Source organism: Diabrotica undecimpunctata, chromosome 3 (genome assembly GCF_040954645.1).
Source record: "Diabrotica undecimpunctata isolate CICGRU chromosome 3, icDiaUnde3, whole genome shotgun sequence".
Classification (NCBI taxonomy): Eukaryota; Metazoa; Arthropoda; class Insecta; order Coleoptera; family Chrysomelidae; genus Diabrotica; species Diabrotica undecimpunctata.
The window spans coordinates 50,765,228-50,785,435 of NC_092805.1; the positions used below are offsets into that span (position 1 = coordinate 50,765,228).

Consider the following 20,208-nt stretch of genomic DNA (forward strand, 5'->3'; position numbering starts at 1 on the left):
TAACTCTTTAGTAGTTAGTGCCATATTCATTTCATATTTCGATAATTTACTGAAATAAACAAATGCACTACTATATACACGCAATCACATGATAATAGTTTAGCTTACTTCATTTTAATTTATATGAACTTCATATTATATGTTTATATTTATATAAACAAATAAACACAAGGAAACTTTCAAATTAAGTTAAAAAAAAAACAAATATAATGTTTACAGCACACAGCAATTCTATAAATAGAGAATGATGTGTAATGACGCGATCGTATGTTGAAATTTCAGATTGTTTAGCCTAATGAAAAAATAAGTATTTTCCAAAGTTTTCTGTTTTTTTGAAGTTCTGTATTAGGTACTCTTTAATAAGAATACAATTTTACTTTAATTTGTTAGATAACTATAAGATACCTGTCAAAAGACACATGATAATTTAATAATTATATAGATCTTAGATTTAATTTTTACGTAATTACTTATGTGTTTAAATAAATAATTAAATTTTTTTTGATGCGAATCTGCAAAATTGATAAGTAGAATATGATTTCGTTGAAAACTTATCGTTAAGAGCTTTATTAAGTGCGATGTTGCAAGTAATCACCCACAATTAAAAATTTTTTAGTATATCAAATAATATAGACGCGTATATTATGCTGTGGACAAAGTATATTCAAAGAATATAGACGCATTTAAAACCATTATGATAGATATAGTTAGGGAGAAGTGAGAAAGGCGTATGAACGGAGCTATTTATTTAACTTATATGCTTAATCAAATTTCGACGCAATTGATTTGCAAACAGTCTTTTTTTTAAATCTTTTTTTATATATTAAATTGTTAAAGTTTTAATTTTAAAACTAAAAGTATCTATGTTTTTATTACAGTAAATAAAATTTTATAACTTTAAATTAAAAAATGGTTTGTTCCAACACCACAAAAACCGTCACATAACTTTTTACTATATTGTATTCCTACTCAAAAATTAACAAAACATTTTAAAAAAATTTCAAAATATATTCAATCAAAAATTTCATTTTCTCAGGAATTTGCATTAAACTTTTTAGAATATTTTCGAAATTAATTCATTGAACAATTGTCCTGTTCAAAAAAGTATTCAATGAAATTTTTTACTAAATTTTGAAATTTTCCATTTCGCCGAAACTGACAAACTTCCATATCATCCGTAATCTTTTAATAACAACAAAAAGCATTCTTGAATTATTTTTGAAATTTTTAACAGTAAATTTTAATGAATAGTCCATGTGAAAATTTTTACGCTGTATGGGTACTACTTAATCTTGTTTTAAAATAACTACACGTAAAACTTAATTTTCACAATGAATAAATATTAGAAATAGTCTTAAATTGATTTATATTTAATTGAAACTAAACTGATGACATTAAATAAAAAGAAAATAAATTTTATGTATAAATTTATGACATTTACTAAAATATAATTTGGATAATATTATTTGGATCAATTATATTTAAGTTTGCTCCCACCCACAGGCGCCAATAGGCTTTACCACTTTAGTCGTCAATTTTTTTGTATACTCGTTAACACAATTCACCCACAGGGTCCCTTCGCTAAACGATGTTTTATGGAACTGCAGAAGTTCATTTTGACCTCCAATAGGAGCCTCATCAAGTGCTTGCTCCACCTTGTGAATGATCAAATTGGCTTGAACCCGATCTAGTTGAGTGTCAGGATGGTGTCTGTGGCACCATTGGGAACACTTTTGTCAGGTGCTTTATGACCTAGTCTGTTCGTTAGAGCCCTTTGGTTTCTTAACCACTCTCTTACGAGAGGGGTGATGGTATTCTCCCGAAGTCTTTTTTTATCCTCGGGTGTTGCTGATTTGTTTTTCTTGGGATTTGCTATGGTCCATGTCCCTGCCGCCATTTTTGCCTTTTTTTCTCATCTTCCTTTGCTGCAAACTCATGTGTTTTTTTTTCATATTGGGAAACTGCTTAAAACAAATTTCACACTTGTAGGCATTTCTGCAGTGTGCAGTCTAAAATGTTTTTTTTAAATTAACTCTTACTACAAACTGCTTAAAACAAATTTCACAATTGTAAGGTTTATCGCCAGTGTGAATACGTCTATGTACGAGTACATCTAAAGAACATTAATGAGTAAATTACTTAAAACAAATTTTACACTTGTATGGCATTTCTCCAGTGTGCAGTCTCAAATGTGTTTTTAAATGACCTTTTATTGCGAACTGTTTAAAACAAATTTCACACTTGTATGGTTTTTCTCCAGTGTGTAATCTCATATGTTGTTTCATACTAATTAGATAAGGAAACTGCTTTAAACAGATTTCACATTTGTATAGATTTTCTCCAGTGTGCAATCTCATATGTTGTTTCATAGTACTTAGTTGAGAAAACTGCTTTAAACAAATTTCACATTTGTATGGTTTTTCTCCAGTGTGCAATCTCATATGTTGTTTCGTAGTACTTAGTTGAGAAAACTGCTTTAAACAAATTTCACACTTGTATGGTTTTTTCCCAGTGTGCAATCTCATATGTTGTGTGTGTGTGTGTGTGTGTGTGTTTGTGTGTGTGTGTTTTGTTTTATGGCACTGGAACTAAGCCAATTAGCCAGAATCTCATATGTTGTTTCATAGTACTTTGGTGAGAAAACTGCTTTAAACAAATTTCACACTTGTATGGCTTTTCTCCAGTGTGAATGTTCATGTGTTGATTTAATAAACGTTTATGGGCAAATTGCTTAAAACAAATTTCACACTTATAAGGCATTTCTCCAGTGTGCAGTCTCAAATGTTTTTTTAAATTACCTTTTAGTGTGAACTGTTTAGAACAAATTTCACACTTGTATGGTTTTTCTCCACTGTGCAATATCATATGTTGTTTCATATTACTTATTTGAGAAAACTGTTTGAGAAAAATTTTCTTTTTTATTATTAAATTTTTTATATTCTAACAAATTACAAAGAAACACTTACTCTATATTTACAACTACAATTTGAGTTTAATATCTCAAACATGTTTATACAATAATCTATATAAAAACTCATTGTTTTCTAATGTTAATAAATAATTTAAATTAATGGGATGGTGGACATCGGTCAAAGAATACAGCGAATTTAAAAAATTATTAATCTTATTAGATATAAGAGAGCAGTCCAAAATTTTATGTTGTAGGTTACCCATTTGACCACAAGTACATTGTGGACTATCAGCTAGGTTCATTTTAACGCAAAAATTTAATACTATTAAAAATATCTAAAGTTGCATTTGTTGCCCCACTCTTTCTTATTTAAGAAGCAGTAACAGCGCTGACATGACTGTTCCTTAGTGGTACAAATAAGGAACTAAAATCATGATCAACTTCTGATTGTTTTGTGTATAACCTTTGCCGACGCTATAAAATGACAGTGAAAGATTCTTCTATATCGATCTATATTCTTTGATATTATCATCTTACTTTAGACACATCTAATAAAATGCCTTTACTGTTTAATTTTTTTTATAATACAAATTTTCCATTAAAGATTCTCAATTTTTTGTTCTAATCACCAGGTCCTAAAACAACACAGCACATTTAACAATCTTAGGGAAATTAAAGAAAAACCTTTCAAAAAAAATGTGTGTGCAGTTTTTTTAATCTTTTTGGGAAAACTACTTAAAACAAATGTTACATATTACGTAATTTAAAAACGAATTAATAAAAATTTCTCAATTTATGATTTTTCTTCAATGTGCAAACTCATACAAACAATGTTTTTTTCATAATACTTAGTTAAGAAAATTGCTTTAAACAAATTTCACAATTGTAAGACATTTCTTCAGTGTGCAGTCTCAGATGCGTTTTTAAATTACCTTTTATTGCGAACTGTTTAAAATAAATTTCACACTTGTATGGTTTTTCTTCAGTGTGCAATCTCATATATTGTATCATACTACTTTGTTGAGAAAAGAGCTTTAAACAAATTTCACACTTGTAGGCATTTCTGCAGTGTGAAGTCTAAAATGTTTTTTTAAATTACCTTTTACTGCAAACTGCTTAAAACAAATTTCACAATTGTAAGGTTTATCGCCAGTGTGAATACGTGTATGTACATCTAAAGAACATTTATGAGTAAATTGCTTAAAACAAATTTTACACTTGTAAGGCATTTCTCCAGTGTGCAGTCGCATATGTGTTTTTAAATGACCTTTTATTGCGAAATGCTTAAAACAAATTTCACACTTGAATGGTTTTTCTCCAGTGTGTAATCTCATATGTTGTTTGATACTAATTAGATAAGGAAACTGCTTTAAACAAATTTCACATTTGTATAGATTTTCTCCAGTGTGCAATCTCATATGTTGTTTCATAGTACTTAATTGAGAAAACTGCTTTAAACAAATTTCACATTTGTATGGTTTTTCTCCACTGTGCAATCTCATATGTTGTTTCATACCACTTAGTTGAGAAAACTGCTTTAAACAAATTTCACACTTGTATGGTTTTTCTCCAGAGTGCACTCTCAAATGCTTTTTTAAAATTGTCTTTTCGCTAAAATGCTTAAAACAAATTTCACATTTGTATGGTTTTTCTCCTGTGTGCAATCTCATATGTTGTTTCGTAGTACTTAGTTGAGAAAACTGCTTTAAACAAATTTCACACTTGTATGGTTTTTCTCCAGTGTGCAATCTCATATGTTGTTTCACAGTACTTTGGTGAGAAAACTGCTTTAAACAAATTTCACACTTGTATGGCTTTTCTCCAGTGTGAATGTTCATGTGTTGATTTAATAAACGTTTATGGGCAAATTGCCTAAAACAAATTTCACACTTGTAAGGCATTTCTCCAGTGTGCAGTCTCAAATGTTTTTTTAAATTACCTTTTAGTGTGAACTGTTTAGAACAAATTTCACACTTGTATGGTTTTTCTCCACTGTGTAATATCATATGTTGTTTCATACCACTTATTTGAGAAAACTGCTTTAAACAAATTTCACACTTGTATGGCTTTTCTCCGGTGTGAATGTTCATGTGTTGATTGAATGAACGTCTATTGGCAAGTTGCTTAACACAAATTTCACATTTTAATGTATTTTCTTCAACTGATTGACTCAAATGGTGTTCTCTATTATATGTATGTACAGGTATTGTTTTCATACTTTCCAATGTATTCTCCTCTTGGCGAAAGCCTAAAATAAAAACTAACATATATTTTTTCGTCAAAAAATATAGCTGAAATACACTAAATCTAAATATTATTTACTTATTTACAGGCAAGTCAAATTCTATAAAAAGAAAAATACATTTTTTACAATAGAGCAGAAATACACAATTAAAATCACAAAATATGATTATTTAAACAACACTGTTATTGTTAACAGTGTTTAATAACAAAAATAGTGTTCTGTAAATAATCATATATAACGGAAGAAATTCTTTTTCAAGGAATTATATTTTTCAATTAGTTCCAAAAATAGTGTAGTCTCCTTGTTTTCTTCAGCTCTCAAGAGAAAGGACTGTGCCAAACAATATAATCTCTATAAATATAAAGCTTAAAAGCGATATAAGGGAAAATATTTTTAACTTTTTTAAACCTCCTAATCTAGTTTAGCCTTTAATCCAGATTATATTTGTAAAGTTACGAGTTATTCCCTTTACGAAACCCAACTTTTTCGTCGGTTTTTGTCCTACGCTGATCATATGATATTAAAACTAAGAGAATTATAACATAGTAATACTTAAATCTCTGATGTTGAAGCATTTTAAGTCATCTATAAATACAAGGGTGTTGCAGTCGTAACATATCAATTAAGCTTATTAATTATCTTTCCTGGGCTGTGGAATAAACTCAACGTGATGGAAAGACTGAGTAATAGCTCTTGGTCCCCTACTAATGTGAAGGGAAGGGACTGAATACAGTCATCAATTGGTCAGTGACCAGGACCAGTAACATTAGACATCCTTTATCCTTCCATATCCCCAAAGTGTAGGATAAACGGCTATACTGACGAACACCAGGCGATATATGATCGTTGCTGCCACTAGTTCAGTCGGGATGCCATTGAACCTTGCATGACGAACTACCGAAAATTTTATTTTCTAACCTTTAGGTCAGTCAGTAGGGTCAATAGTAGTGTAAATTTAAAATCGCGACTGAATTGAGCCGCCACGTTAGCCGCCATCTTGAATTTAAAGGAGAATCGTTTTTGATCAATATCTCCGCCATTTTAAACTTTTCGACAAAAATGAAAAGAACTGAAATTGTTGTAAACGCAATTTCCTAAAATTTCTTCTTTGCAAATGCTTTCGTGTGGTCGATATTTTCGGAGTTAAGGGGAGAAATAGTGACAATGCACAATATTTTAATTATCTCGTTTATTATTAACTTTACAACATAAATGTACATAAACACAAATGGAGTGAAATATTTTATAAAATTTTGATCTTTAATTTTTTTGTTAAAATCAATACTTAACGTCGTAGGTACGTAAGCGGTAAAGGCGCGAGCCTAAGACCTTGCGGGGATTTACATCCTGGAAGTTAATGTAGGACTTCTAGGTCATCTAGTAATGGAGCTTCTTCAAATTGTAAATCTGGCCACAACTTCTTCCATGATTTTTTAATTAAAGTCTCAGGGCGGTTGTCCCAGGCCTCAGCCACCAAATGAATGACATCTTTTATGGTGATTTATTTCAGGTTGTCAGTAATGGAACTTTTCTCATCTTCTAATACAGTCCGCAACAAATTTTTTCTATACTACAGTTTTATAAATTTTTCTATAGTACAGTTTTATAAACCGTGTAGCATTTCGATGCACCTTGTATATGTTAAAACACCGAAAAATATTCTCAATCTCTTTGCGTCGCTGAGATTGATAATATAAACATTTTTAGGATGTTTATATTAACACAAATTGCATTTGTTTGATCTTTATTCCGAATATTAGATTTTTACGAATCAAATAAACAGGACTTTTTCTGTTTATGTTCTGTTTATACCGAGTTGGTAGAATGATGTCGCTTTTCAATGAACCACGATAGGAGTCGGTTTCGTTGTTTATTCCAGATTTTTTTCAAATTTGTTATTCGATTTGGTCATCGGAAATTCAAGTGTAGTGTAGTAGCAGTTAGTTATAGTTGGGAATTTGGATTCGGAAGAAATAGCTTTCGGTGTGTAGTTCTTCAAAAGCCGGCAATTTTTTTGAGTTAAGAGGTTAATTTGAGCTCAAGATGCTGTTTGCCAGTCTTTGTTGAGCTAGCTAATCACCGATTTGTTGTGCTCTGTCCTATGTGAGGAATTTGTAAAACTGCGTTTCCAACAATTTGAGAAGTCCACATGGTTAAGCACGAATTGAGCGGCCGACTTTTGAAGAGTGCATTTTGTTGTCATCCAGGATAATCCGAAGCCCGTTCCAGTGTTCTACCTACCCAGGATTTGTCCATTTTGCGTTCCATGGGTCGTCCCAGACCATTTGCAGTTTGTCTGGGACAGTAGTGTTTTTTGATTTAATTCCAATCACAAGAATTTTCTTAAAGGAAATACCAGCCAGTGTGATACAAGGTACTTTTTATTAAAATTATTCCAAGAAAACTAAACATTTTTTCGTTAATAAAAACATTTGCTTTCATGACAAACTAAAAATTATAAATAAAGTTAACTTTATTTAACTAATATTTAATAAATATTTCAAAAAGGTTTGATATTTCATTTCGACATATGACAGTCAGTATTATCCTTTTCTGTCATTTGGTACATAACCATGATTTTGAATTCTGTTTTGTTCAAATGTAAACCCTATGTAAGCTCCGTTGAAAAATTTAGATATTTGTCGTTTCTAATAATGATTTAAAAAGATACAACTAGTTATAAAATCGTTACAACTGTCGCCCCACTGTAAGATTTGTTGATAAATTTGGTTAATATTATTTGTAATAACTGTTTATGTGAAATAATAATAAATATGTAATGTTTCTTTTTAAACCAGGAGTTTAAAATTATTTCCTTTAAAAGGATTTTCACCATTTAAAATTTTTGAGGAAAGAACCTTTCTTTTTATCCAGCAAGAGTATTCTTTTGTTCGTTGCCCAGGAAATCTCTGTAAATATTTTTATGATTTTTTCCTTTCTAGTTACTCCTTCCAGTCCGTCAAATAAAGATACTTACCAACGACTTAAGTTCTCCAACCAAAGCAAGAGTGGCCGTTCGAAAACGTTTCGGTTTGTTTGCTTACCCTATCTCCAGCCCAGTAATTGCTCAGTCCCCACTTTCAACCCCCTATAAGCAATTATATATTTGGGTTACAACAAATGAGGTCACATTTAGTGATAGGAAAACAGCTTTAATTTCATCACATACAAGTTCCTTTACCTCAGGGTGTGATGAAGCATTATCTAAGAAAAGAAGCACTCTGTTGGGAAGCCCCACTTCCTTATTGAATTTTGAAACGGATCGAACAAATTGTTTTTCAAACCATTCCTTAAACAGTGCACTATTCATCCATGCTTTCCTTTGGGCCCTTTAATAAACAGGCACAACGTTTATGTTAACGTCTTTCAAAGCTCGTGGTTTTTTAGATTTGCCAATGACCATTGGCATTTAAAGCCAGGTGTAGATTGTATTGTAGATCTCACTTGTAGAGTTTGAAAACTTTTAAATTTTTGCTGTTTTTCTTCCAATCACTTATAGTGGCTGTACCTACTCCCAATTCCCAAGCTATGTTTGCTGCACTTTATCCGTTGTTCAATCTCTTTAAAACGTCCAATTTTTCTTTCAATGTACAAAAGGTATGTTTCCGTTCAGCGGTAACCAAAAGTATCTTTTATATCAGTGCAATAAAAAATCAGTACCAGTGAGAAACAATTTTAAGTAAGATACAAGATGAACACAGTAACTACAGTATTAAACACTTCAACACTAATCAGTGAATAAAAACGTAATAAACTGTACAGCGCAGCGAGTTATCGACTAAACACAAACAATGACACTGGCTGCGCATTAGCGTTTTACAATGAACACAAGGTATGATAATGCACATGACATTTGACAGCTGACCCAGAACGCTCGAACCCATTGGGCGCGTTCAGCGGACGGAGCAGCTACCGCTCCGCTACTTCCGAATCCATCGGTTAGCGCTGGACCAAATGTCATAAGTCAAAACCTGCTGGATTCCGCTACCGCTACCTTATCTGTCAATGTCAAATAATTTGTCATTTTAAAAATTAAATATTTTTGTTCTTTGTTTACGTTTGTCAGTAGATTACCAATTTAGCTTGACTTTTAAATATTATTTAACTTTACGTCACATTCATATAATAGGAATATAGAAAGGAATGACATAATTAGAGTATTAGTGGAAGAACTTGCGAACGAGGAAAATAATATCCAGCTAATTGGAAATGTTGTGGATCAGTTGACACAAAATGAAGAATTAGAGCTAAATAATGTTGAGAGAGCTCAAGTGCCTCCTAATCAAAATTTTTATGAGGAAACCATTCACCAATAATATATGGGAGATCTTTTTGTAAAGCATTTTCGCATGAGTAGGGAATGTGATGAAGTAGGTTTTAGTAAAGATTATTAGTTCTTTGAAAACTACATATAAATATTTTAGGTAATTACTCAGCAACTAGGAAATTTAGGAGTTATACCCATTTCAATTCAATACCCTACAATTCCTTTAGATAAAAAGTGGAACATCTATTAATGTGGCGAAAAGGCAAATAGAATGATGATACTTGTATATATTTTGGTTCATTAATATTTATGTTATATTTACAAACTTTTCTTATTTGGCTTATAAACACACTTTCCTCTGTAAAATAATTAATTTTAATAAAACAAAAGCTACTAAAAATATATCATTTTATTTACAACATTTTACAAGTTTTATTTACAGTGCTATAAATGTAGTTAATACAATAAACTGATTTGGAAGAAGAATATATGAATAGTATGATTACAAAAAAAAAATAACATATACAGTCACAAAATAAGATAACAAATCAATTCAGAAAAAGTCACAAGGTATAATGGTATCTAATGCATGCAGATAATGTAACACTAAACACAATACAAAAGCTGAAGTCGAAAGTATTACAAAGTTGGATCAGAATTATCACTTTTGAAGGGGAAAACTGATACATTAAAAATTTGGAGCTTCTTTGAAGAGTTAGCTAATAGAAGAGTTCTGGGAGTAAAGCTGTTATAAGAGTAATTGAATCTATGAAAAGAATATAAAAAGTCTGCACATACCTAGTTGCAATATTGGAGAATAATAAACAAATATTTTGGAGAGAAGTTTGAAGCAGGTGCACAGGCTGTTGATAATTTTAAATAGAACTATTAAGTCTCTTTGATTTCTATATACCTCAAGAGAAGTTCAGTATACATTCTAATGCAACATATTCACAGTATACATGCATCCATACAATGGCATGGCAAAAAATTGGACAGTCTTAAGTTTCAGTTTAGATGCAATGTAATAGGGGGACAAAACTGTAGACCAGTAAATGAAAAGGGATCTAACCATGGAGAAGGAGATCAAATAGCAGAGATGTAAGAAAAATCTTTGATGGTTCTCTTCACAAATCCAAGTAGCTTCATAGATTTCTGTATTGTTGTGGAAATGTGTGATTTATAGTTAGAGTCAAGGTTCACACCTAGATCCTTGGTTTCAAAAGTAGAATATATGGTTAAATTGTGTTTACTATATTCGAATATTATTGGGGGATGAGGAAGGTGCAAATGAAAACTATGACATTTTGACGCATCCAAATACCATTTTGTGTGCTCCACTTAGAGGCGATCAATATCCTTTTGCAGACTTCGGCCTGGCATTTGTTTATTTTAAAGCATTTTAAATCGTCAGTAAATATATAGTAAATTTTCACTTACTTGGAAACAACATATTAGATAGTTGACAATTAGATTAAACATTACACACAATTATCATCTAAATAAGGAAAGCTATATAGTGCCTGAAAGAAAGACTTTGATATGTAAGTAATAAAACCATCAACGAATTGAAACAATAATTACATCTATAGGCATGATAACAACAGAACTAAAAAACCAGAAACAGAGAGGAATAACACCAGCTTTCAGAACAAACAATTACTTAAGCAAATATAATAAGCACCAGAGCCAACATAAAAAACATTTATACAGTGGGGTATAACAAACTTAATCAAAAACCCAACATACAATATTACATCTGTTAAACTGGTAGAACCTTAAACAAATGTATACCAGAACACAAAAGAGCTTTCAACAACAAAAAACAGAGTCTACATGCACACTTCACCTTTTATATCATAATAATTCATTTAGTGAACAATTTCAAATCCTTATATTAAGAAATTTATGAACCCTCACACTGCACCATAGTGAAAAAAAAGGACCCTTCTGGCTGTATATCTTTTTAACTCTATATACACACAAAATTAAAATCTAAGTATATATCTACACATTTCTTTAAAAAAAAAAAACCTTAATTTGTGTTAGTTAGAGGTGAGAATCACTATATGATTCACGCAGCCTTGTTGACTGATATCGTATATTACAGCAGTGTGCATCAAATGCCGATTCACACAAAAACAAGTCCATATGATTCATGCGACCGTGTTTATCAATGTAATATCGTTTATTACAATTATATGTCCATTTCCACAATATAGGCCATTTTACAGAAAAATACAATTTTGCTCTAAATGAATATTATTTATTTCCAACTGTTAGCCCGTAGGTGTTTGTTGATTTCACTGTGTACTCTGTGCAATTCTTTATACTGTGAAAATGAGTTAAAAAAAAAACAAGAGAAACTAAATAGTGTAATGAAAACAATATTTTTTTAATATATAAAGTTTTTGTTAATTTCTTATTAAAATAACAATGTATTTAAATAATAGTTTTCGTTAAAAAATAAATATATAATAGTTGACTTAAGTAGTTTTTATCAGTAACCCACTTTTCAGGCTGTGAGAATCAAACATTGGTTCACATATTTCAGAGGCCAAATATAGTTTCTGTTGCTTACAGCCGTCTACGTTTAAACTGCATTAATGATACTTTGATATGAGAGACCACAATTGCTTCTCAGAGCTTTCATAATTTGTGATGTGTGAGCATTACAAATGCGTGTGTATTCGATATTTGATTCTCGCGGCTGTAAAATCGTATTACCCGTGTATCACATTATGCTTCTCATGGCAGTGAGATGTATTAAAATATACAGATATAATTCTGAATGACCAATTTGAGACATACAGCTTTCCCCTCCTTTATTTGTTCAGAGACTATAAAGTGTAAAACAGACATTTGTTTGTCAATTGAGAAAGACAAAATGCTGAAATAGCTGTAGTGGGAAGAAATTATAATAAAAGTTATAGAGATGTAGAAAACAAAAGTTTTCAGAGTTTTCTTTTTAGATAACATTAACTATAAGTAATGATCAATTTCGACGTAAACATTTTTAATAGCTAATATATGAAGTGAAAAGAAAGTATGAACAAAACATGAAGGAATGGAACCAAACAGTCATTAAATTGTAAAGATAAATAATGGATCACCTTTTTGTTATTAGGAAACAGCTGGAAAGGAATTAGAAATCCAATCAAGAAATACCTCTAAACAAGTTAAATAAATTCAATGGATATGTCCATATAATAAAGTAATATATGGCTGGAAGTAAAAACGTAAAAGCAAAACAAACAAACACCTAACCCTCAATTTTAGTACAGAAATGTCATGAATGACATTTCTCTCAACATGTTGGATGGAGGTAGCGATACATTTTTACGCTACCAAATTTGACAGGCCGCTCCGGAAGTAGCGGAGCGGTAGCGGTTTCATTTTGCAGACATTTACTCAACAGTTGTGGAGCAGCTCCGCCTGCTGAACGCGCCCAATATTTGTAATCATAGTTAACGAGTTTTCTTGGCATTGTAACAATTTACCGCGTTTTTTCTTCAGTTAAAGTATTGTAGTATCTTAAAAAGTACCTGTGGTATTTATTTACTGTTAAGTTTATTATACTGTATAATAGTTTTTTGTAAAAGTATAAGTTTTTGATCCATCGCTATTTCTGAATGTCTGTTATGTGTATATATAGAAATGTAGCCATAAGCTCCCCTACTATTAAGAATCAGCAGATTCCGATATCCGACGTTATAAATAGGAAGAAATCAATATTTTTATTATTATTGTAATTATTATGTTTCAATAGTCAAGTTTAAATCATTAAATGTAGTAGTTTGTAGTATTTCTCAAAATTGTAACTTTTAATTTGGAAATAAAGATTTTTTTTGGGAAACTCAACGTTGAAGGAACATTTCTGGCGCTGCGAACCACAGGATATTTCATACAGAAACATAGTCGTTTCCTGGTCTACATTAGTTTGATGAAATCCTGAAGAACCTGGTAAAAAAGAAAAATGTATTGGAAATCAAACACGATCATCCTTGCGCAAGTTTTTCCTTTCTTTACCATTGTTTATGAGCATTTATTATTTTTATCGAATTCTTAAACATTTACATTGAATTTAATATTTATTGTTTATTGAATTTATATTATTTATAACATTTTTACTTCAACGAATTTTTTTATATATATTTGCATTTATATTTTTACATGTTTGCATATATTTTATGAGTACATTGAATGATATTTCCCAAAATAGTATCGAAAATTTAAGTTTACTATTCGATAATTTGAATTTAAAAATAAAAAGAAATCTACAAACCTCTAAATCCAAGCCTCTAAATTACATTCCAAAATGCCGATGACCAATAGCGATATTGCTAGCCTTTGCTCAACTCTGCCCGAATTCTCTTCTGGAGACAACCTCTCCACCTTTATCAAAGCAGTAGATAATTTAATAGTTTTCTTAGGCACCCAAGATTTAAATCCGTCCCAAGAGTTTATCTTAAATTCCCATATCGTATCTCGAATTAAAGGAGAACCTAGAAATTTCTTAAACTATTCAAATAAAACCAATTGGACAGAAATTCGTCCAGCGTTATTAACTAAATACGGAGACAGACGTTCCGAAGACATATTAGTAACACAACTATCCACCACCGTCCAAAAACATAGTGAATCCTACGACAGTTATCATCAGAGGATAACTACAAATCTAAACGATTTACTCCAACACATCACCCTAAACGATAATCCCGCGACAGTAACTTTTAAAACTCCATACTTCAAAAACATTGCCCTCAAAACCTTCTGTACCGGAATCAACGAGCCTTATTGCGAATACTTATCGCATTTTGAATTAAATTCCCTAAAAGAAGCCCTTCAAAAGTGTATTGCCTACGATAACTACAAAAATCAACAACAATACATGAACTTCCTTAAGAGCCAACAAAACAAAAAGCCCCCAATCAAAAATAAACCCTATCAATCTTCGAACAATCAAAGATCCAAAAACTTCCAACCCACACACTTAAACTTCCAACCCACGCATTCAAATTATGTGAGACCTTCAACTCACAACACAGAGCCCAATTTTAACTTCACTCCACAACAGAACTATAATTTTCCTCGGAGACAAAATTTCAGTTCTCACGAACAAAATCAATCCTTCCAACAATGTTCCGAAAAACAACCAACAAAGATTAAATAAATATAAAGCTCCTCGACCCCAAATAAATTTTGCCACTCCAATGAGCGGTGTTCAAACTACCACAACCAGAAACCATCAACCCATGACAATTACAACTAATAGAAACCACAATTTTCACATAGACTCAAATGATACCCAATATTTCGAAAATGATTTCGAAAATTACGAATCCGAACAAGAGCCCGATTTGCATGATGAAAATCATCAGGATTTTCAAGCCATCCCGTTAGACGATCATCCACCCCCTGTATAAACCTACATAATATCGAAAGTTCCCCTGGGTTACCCTGCTTCGTTACACCCAAAACACATCTACGCGTTTTAATCGATACCGGCGGTTCCCATTCAATTTTAAATCAGCGAGCTCTCAAACTATTTGATAAAAATCATATTTATCGAAAACCTTTTTCGCTAACGTCAATGAAAATTACTTCCAAGCACGACTTAAATATTAAGACGCCACTATTCCTAGAATATGGAATTCCACAAACATTCGACGTAAAAATCGCCGACTTTAGTCAGCACTTTGATATCCTCCTTGGAAGTTACGATCTAAAAAGATTTCGAGCCACCATTAACTACGCAACTCATATTTTTACCTTTGAGAATCCTCATGTTAGCATTCCATTTGAAACTTTATATCAGAAAATTCATGTAAACGTAGATCACGGTGACATTTTATTGCGCGAAAGACACTTTCAAGATATCAAAATTCCCCATTCTATTCACGTTACAAAAAACGGTTTTATAGACACTATCGACTTACCTATGCCTATGAAATTTAATAAGAGAATTGAAGTTGAGAATTTCTGTAATTATAATATAGTAGAAATTCCGACGACGCATTTTAATGCAAATAAAATTCGTACTTCGCACTTAAATAACGAAGAAAAGTATAAAATTATAAATCTTTGCAAGAAATATAAAGATGTATTTTACGATGAAAACAAAAATTTAACTTTCACGTCAGCTGTTAGACACGAAATTAAAACGAAGGATGAAAATCCGATTTATGTAAAGGGATTTCGGCATCCCAAAGCAATGCAGGAAGAAATAAAAAAACAAATAAATAATTTATTAGATAATAAGATAATTCGACCGTCAATTTCATCGTACTCAGCTCCAGTTTGGATAGTACCAAAAAAAGCTGATGCCTCAGGTGAGAAAAAATTTAGATTAATAATTGATTACAGGAAGCTCAATGATCATACTGAAAGTGATCGCTACTCACTTCCTCAGATAGATGAGATACTGGATAACTTAGGAAAAGCCAGTTATTTCACAACATTAGATTTAGCTCAAGGTTACCATCAGATTGAAGTTTATCCGGATTATATTCGGAAAAACAGCCTTTTCAGTTCCGCATGGTCACTTTGAATTTTTACGTATGCCCTTTGGTTTAAAGAATAGCCCAGCAACATTCGATAGGTTAATGGACAATATTCTTAGGCCCTTTATTCATAAGTTTTGCTTCGTCTACATGGACGATGTCATTATTTTTTCCAAGTCACTGCAAGAACACTTAGTTCATATTGCTACTATTTTTGACACTTTCAGGAAAAATAATTTAAAAATTCAGTTAGACAAATCCGAGTTTCTCACGAAAGAAGTTTCTTTCTTAGGTCACGTAGTGACAACCGAAGGAATCAAACCTAACCCAGCAAAAATCGAAGCTATACAAAAATATCCTCTACCAAAAACAGTAAAAGAAATTAAATCATTTCTTGGTTTAATCGGTTACTACCGAAGATTTATACCCAACTTTGCAAAAATAACATCCCCATTTTCGAGATGTACTCGAAAAGGAGCAACTATTGACCCTACTAATCCAAATTATTTAGAATGTTTTGCAAAATGCAAACAATTGTTAACTAATTCCCCAGTTTTACAATACCCAGACTTCGAAAAGCCTTTTGTACTGACTACAGACGCCTCTAATATAGCTATAGGATCAGTATTATCTCAAAACTATCACACTATTGCCTACTATTCTCGAACTCTAAATTCCGCAGAACAAAACTACTCCACTATTAAAAAAGAACTTTAAGCCATACTAGATTCTTGTAAACACTTCCGTATGTATTTATACAACCAAAAATTCACTGTAGAATCAGATCACAATCTAAACTACAGGAACTTGGTTTCCTTGTGGAGATCACAATCCTCTCGTATGGATCTACAAAATTAAAGACCCAACTTCTAGATTAGCCCGATGGAGACTTAAACTAGAAGAATATGATTTTGAAGTTAAATATAAAAAAGGCAAAGAGAATCAAGTTGCTGATCCTCTTAGCCAGGTCCAAATAAATGCCCTAAGCTCGAGTTCAGAATGTGCTGAACCACCGAGTTCAGAATGTGCTGAACCACCCGACAATTTCGACATTGACCCAATTAATTTATCCTCAAACCAAATTATTTTCAAACCAGAGTCAAATAATTTTGAAATTAAATACAAAAGAATTTTTAACAAACACCGTTACACTGTCACTTTGACAAATAACTGGAAAACAGATATAGCAAATACCTTCCAAAATATCCTTAGACCAAATCAAAAATTTGCAATAACAATCCCTCGCGAGTTTAGACCTTTTATCTGTAACTATTTTAAAGAAAAAATAAATTCCACAGTCAAAGCAATATTTTACAATATACTACTTCAAGACATAGAAGAAGAAAACCAACAAATAGAATGCATAAAGAAATATCACGTAGAAAATCACAACGGAATAATTGAAACTTACAAACACTTAAAACAAAAATTTTATTGACCCTCAATACAGACAACTATTTCTAATTTTATCAATAAATGCGAAATTTGATTAAAAAATAAATACGAATGACGCCCTTATAAACTTCCCCAATTAGGACCGTTGTTAGGTCAAAAACCTTTTGATATATTACATATCGATCTATTCCACTGCAATAAAAACCTGTATCTCACAATAATAGATTCTTTTTCCAAATACGGTCAATGCTATAAGCTAACCGACAAAACTTCCATTTCCATACTAAATAAATTAAGACACTACTTTTCGCACCACAATTATCCAAAAAAGATTGTATGCGACAGCGGCACCGAATTCAATTCCGCAGTCATTAAAGAATTCCTAAATATCCACAAAATCGAAATACATTTTACAACAATAAACAATTCTTCCTTAAACTCTCCAGTAGAGCGCTTTCATTCAACTCTTATTGAAAAACTTAGGACCTTACAAGCCCAAAATCCAAATGATTCGTTAGATGACATTCTAACACATGTCATTCTCATTTACAACCAATCAATCCACAGTTCCACAGATCTGTACGGACAGATTCTGTACGGACCCCGTACAGATTCTGTACGGACCCTATGCAGAAGAAATACATTTCGACTTTGATCTTCCGATATACGAAACATATAATCAAAGACATAAAGAAGAACTCCAACCCTTTATTGAAGAACTATATAATAAGCAAAAACAAAAAAGGCAACAACTTTTAGATAGACAAAACGAAAATGCTGAAGATATTCCGGAAATAGATCTCACAAAATCCCTATATGTTTCTAAGAAAAAACATAAGTCCAAATTACAAGCCAATTTCTCCACTATTCATCCAGAAAAACAAGACAAAACAAAAATAATCGGTAAAACAGATAAACAAAATTTAACAAGCACTCACCTTAAATATGTAAAACGAATACGAAAACATGTAGACAAACCTACTTAAGAACCAAATTTTTCACAGGACAATCCTCGCCCTGGTCCATCCACTCAGTATTCAGATTCCGAATAATGGTTATAATTCAGACGACTCTAACTTAGACTTATTAAAATCACACATAATCTCTTTAGAAAATAAACAAAACGAAATTATTAAAAAATTTAATAACCAAATATCTTATGGAAACTCTTTTAACACGAGATTCGATAAACTTTTAGAAAAACTAAATTCTGATAATTCAATTCTCATATCTGCACTCAACAAATTATCAGCTGATTTTGACAGCTATACCTATCATTCTACACCATGAGATAAATCTCCAAGATATAAACGGATTTCTAATGAAACTTATAAGAACCATTACTTTATCTGAACTTAATATCTCTAATATAGAATTATTCACTTTAAAGGAAATAACAGACCTTAAAGAAAACCTTCTCAAAATTTATCGCAGAAATTCAATTCCCAATAGTAATGAACACCCTTATGAACTTATAGAGTCAACAAAAACTTTAGTTTGTGTAACTTCAAATACAATGCTCATAATAATTAAAATCCCTATATTCCATGAAATTCCTTACACTACCTATAAAATCTATCCCATTCCAAACAAAGATCATGTTATGATTCTGCCACCTACAAGCTACTATACAAATAATAAATGGTTCGACACTTGTATAGGACAAGGCGATAACATAGTTTGTTCCAACTATGTACAATCCAAATGTAGCATACCCAATGTAAATAATTGCACAAAAACATTAATCACAGAGAACTTTTTCCAAGAAACCAGCAAAGTCATATTGCTAGGAATAGTTCACCCGATGAGAATCCAGCAGATAGAAATTAATTCAACCAGCCTCTTGACGACAGAAGTACCAATAATGATTGAAGGTATCCAATTTAATAAAAAGACGTCCCAAGACATTTCCATTCCAAAAATTGTTCCAAAAAAATTAATACCAAACCATGAGATGAAAATCGAAAAATTAATAATCCCAGAGACACATGGTCAAATTCAACCAATAGATACCATAGAAGTACTACCCCGATAATCAATAGAACTGAGCACCACTTCTGTTATAATATTTTTAACTATTTTAGCTTTCCTAATAATCTTCCTAATTAGGAAAAGAAAACGAATTTCCAAAATCCTATTTGGACAAAAATTGCATCCTGCCCAGATCCAGATATTAGACGAGCTGATAGCCGAAGTAACTAAAACTTCGAAGACGAAGTCCCAACCAATGGAGGGAGGAGAAATGTAGCCATAAGCTCCCCTACTATTAAGAATCAGCAGATTTCGATATCCGACGTTATAAATAGGAAGAAATCAATATTTTTATTATTATTGAAATTATTATGTTTCAATAGTCAAGTTTAAATCATTAAATGTAGTAGTTTGTAGTATTTCTCAAAATTGTGACTTTTAATTTGGAAATAAAGATTTTTTTTGGGAAACTCAACGTTAAATTGAACAAAATAATAAAATAAATTTTCTGGATATCATCTTACATCGCATTAATAATACAGTTAAAACCATGTGGTTTACAAAAGAAACATGGTCCTCACGATATCTCAACTACAAATTTCATCATCCATTCTCACATAAGGAGTCTGTAATTATAAGTCTTGGTGATAAATCTATAAAACTAACAGACCCAGAATACAGACCAACTGCAATAAAAAAAGCAAACAATGCCCTTCTAAATAATGCATATCCCAAACATCTAATCGACACTATTTTCAAATCAAGACTTAATAAATTTTGCAATAATACAAATAACAATAAACCCAACAGTATCAAAACTACTTATACAACTCTTCCATATATAAAAGGTTTATCCGAACAATTAACAAATCTTTTAGCCAAACATAACATAACAGTGGCTCACAAAGGCAACAAA

At 31.5% G+C, this 20,208-nt stretch overlaps 1 protein-coding gene across 2 annotated transcripts in view; it reads right to left on the minus strand.

Annotated features, from left to right (window-relative positions):
- Positions 1–602: 602 nt before the first annotated feature.
- Positions 603–20,208, minus strand: part of LOC140436785 (uncharacterized) — a 29,909-nt gene continuing 10,303 nt past the window's right edge. Inside the window, exons 2-3 of one of the 2 annotated variants that reach the window (XM_072525872.1) lie at positions 4,851–5,159; positions 603–4,783 (exon numbers count right to left, since the gene is read on the minus strand). In XM_072525872.1, coding sequence (XP_072381973.1) covers positions 4,758–4,783; positions 4,851–5,159 — 335 coding nt within the window. In that variant the 3' untranslated portion in view covers positions 603–4,757. Of the gene's footprint in view, positions 5,160–20,208 lie in introns of both variants that reach the window. The other variant, XM_072525871.1, reaches the window with a different exon arrangement.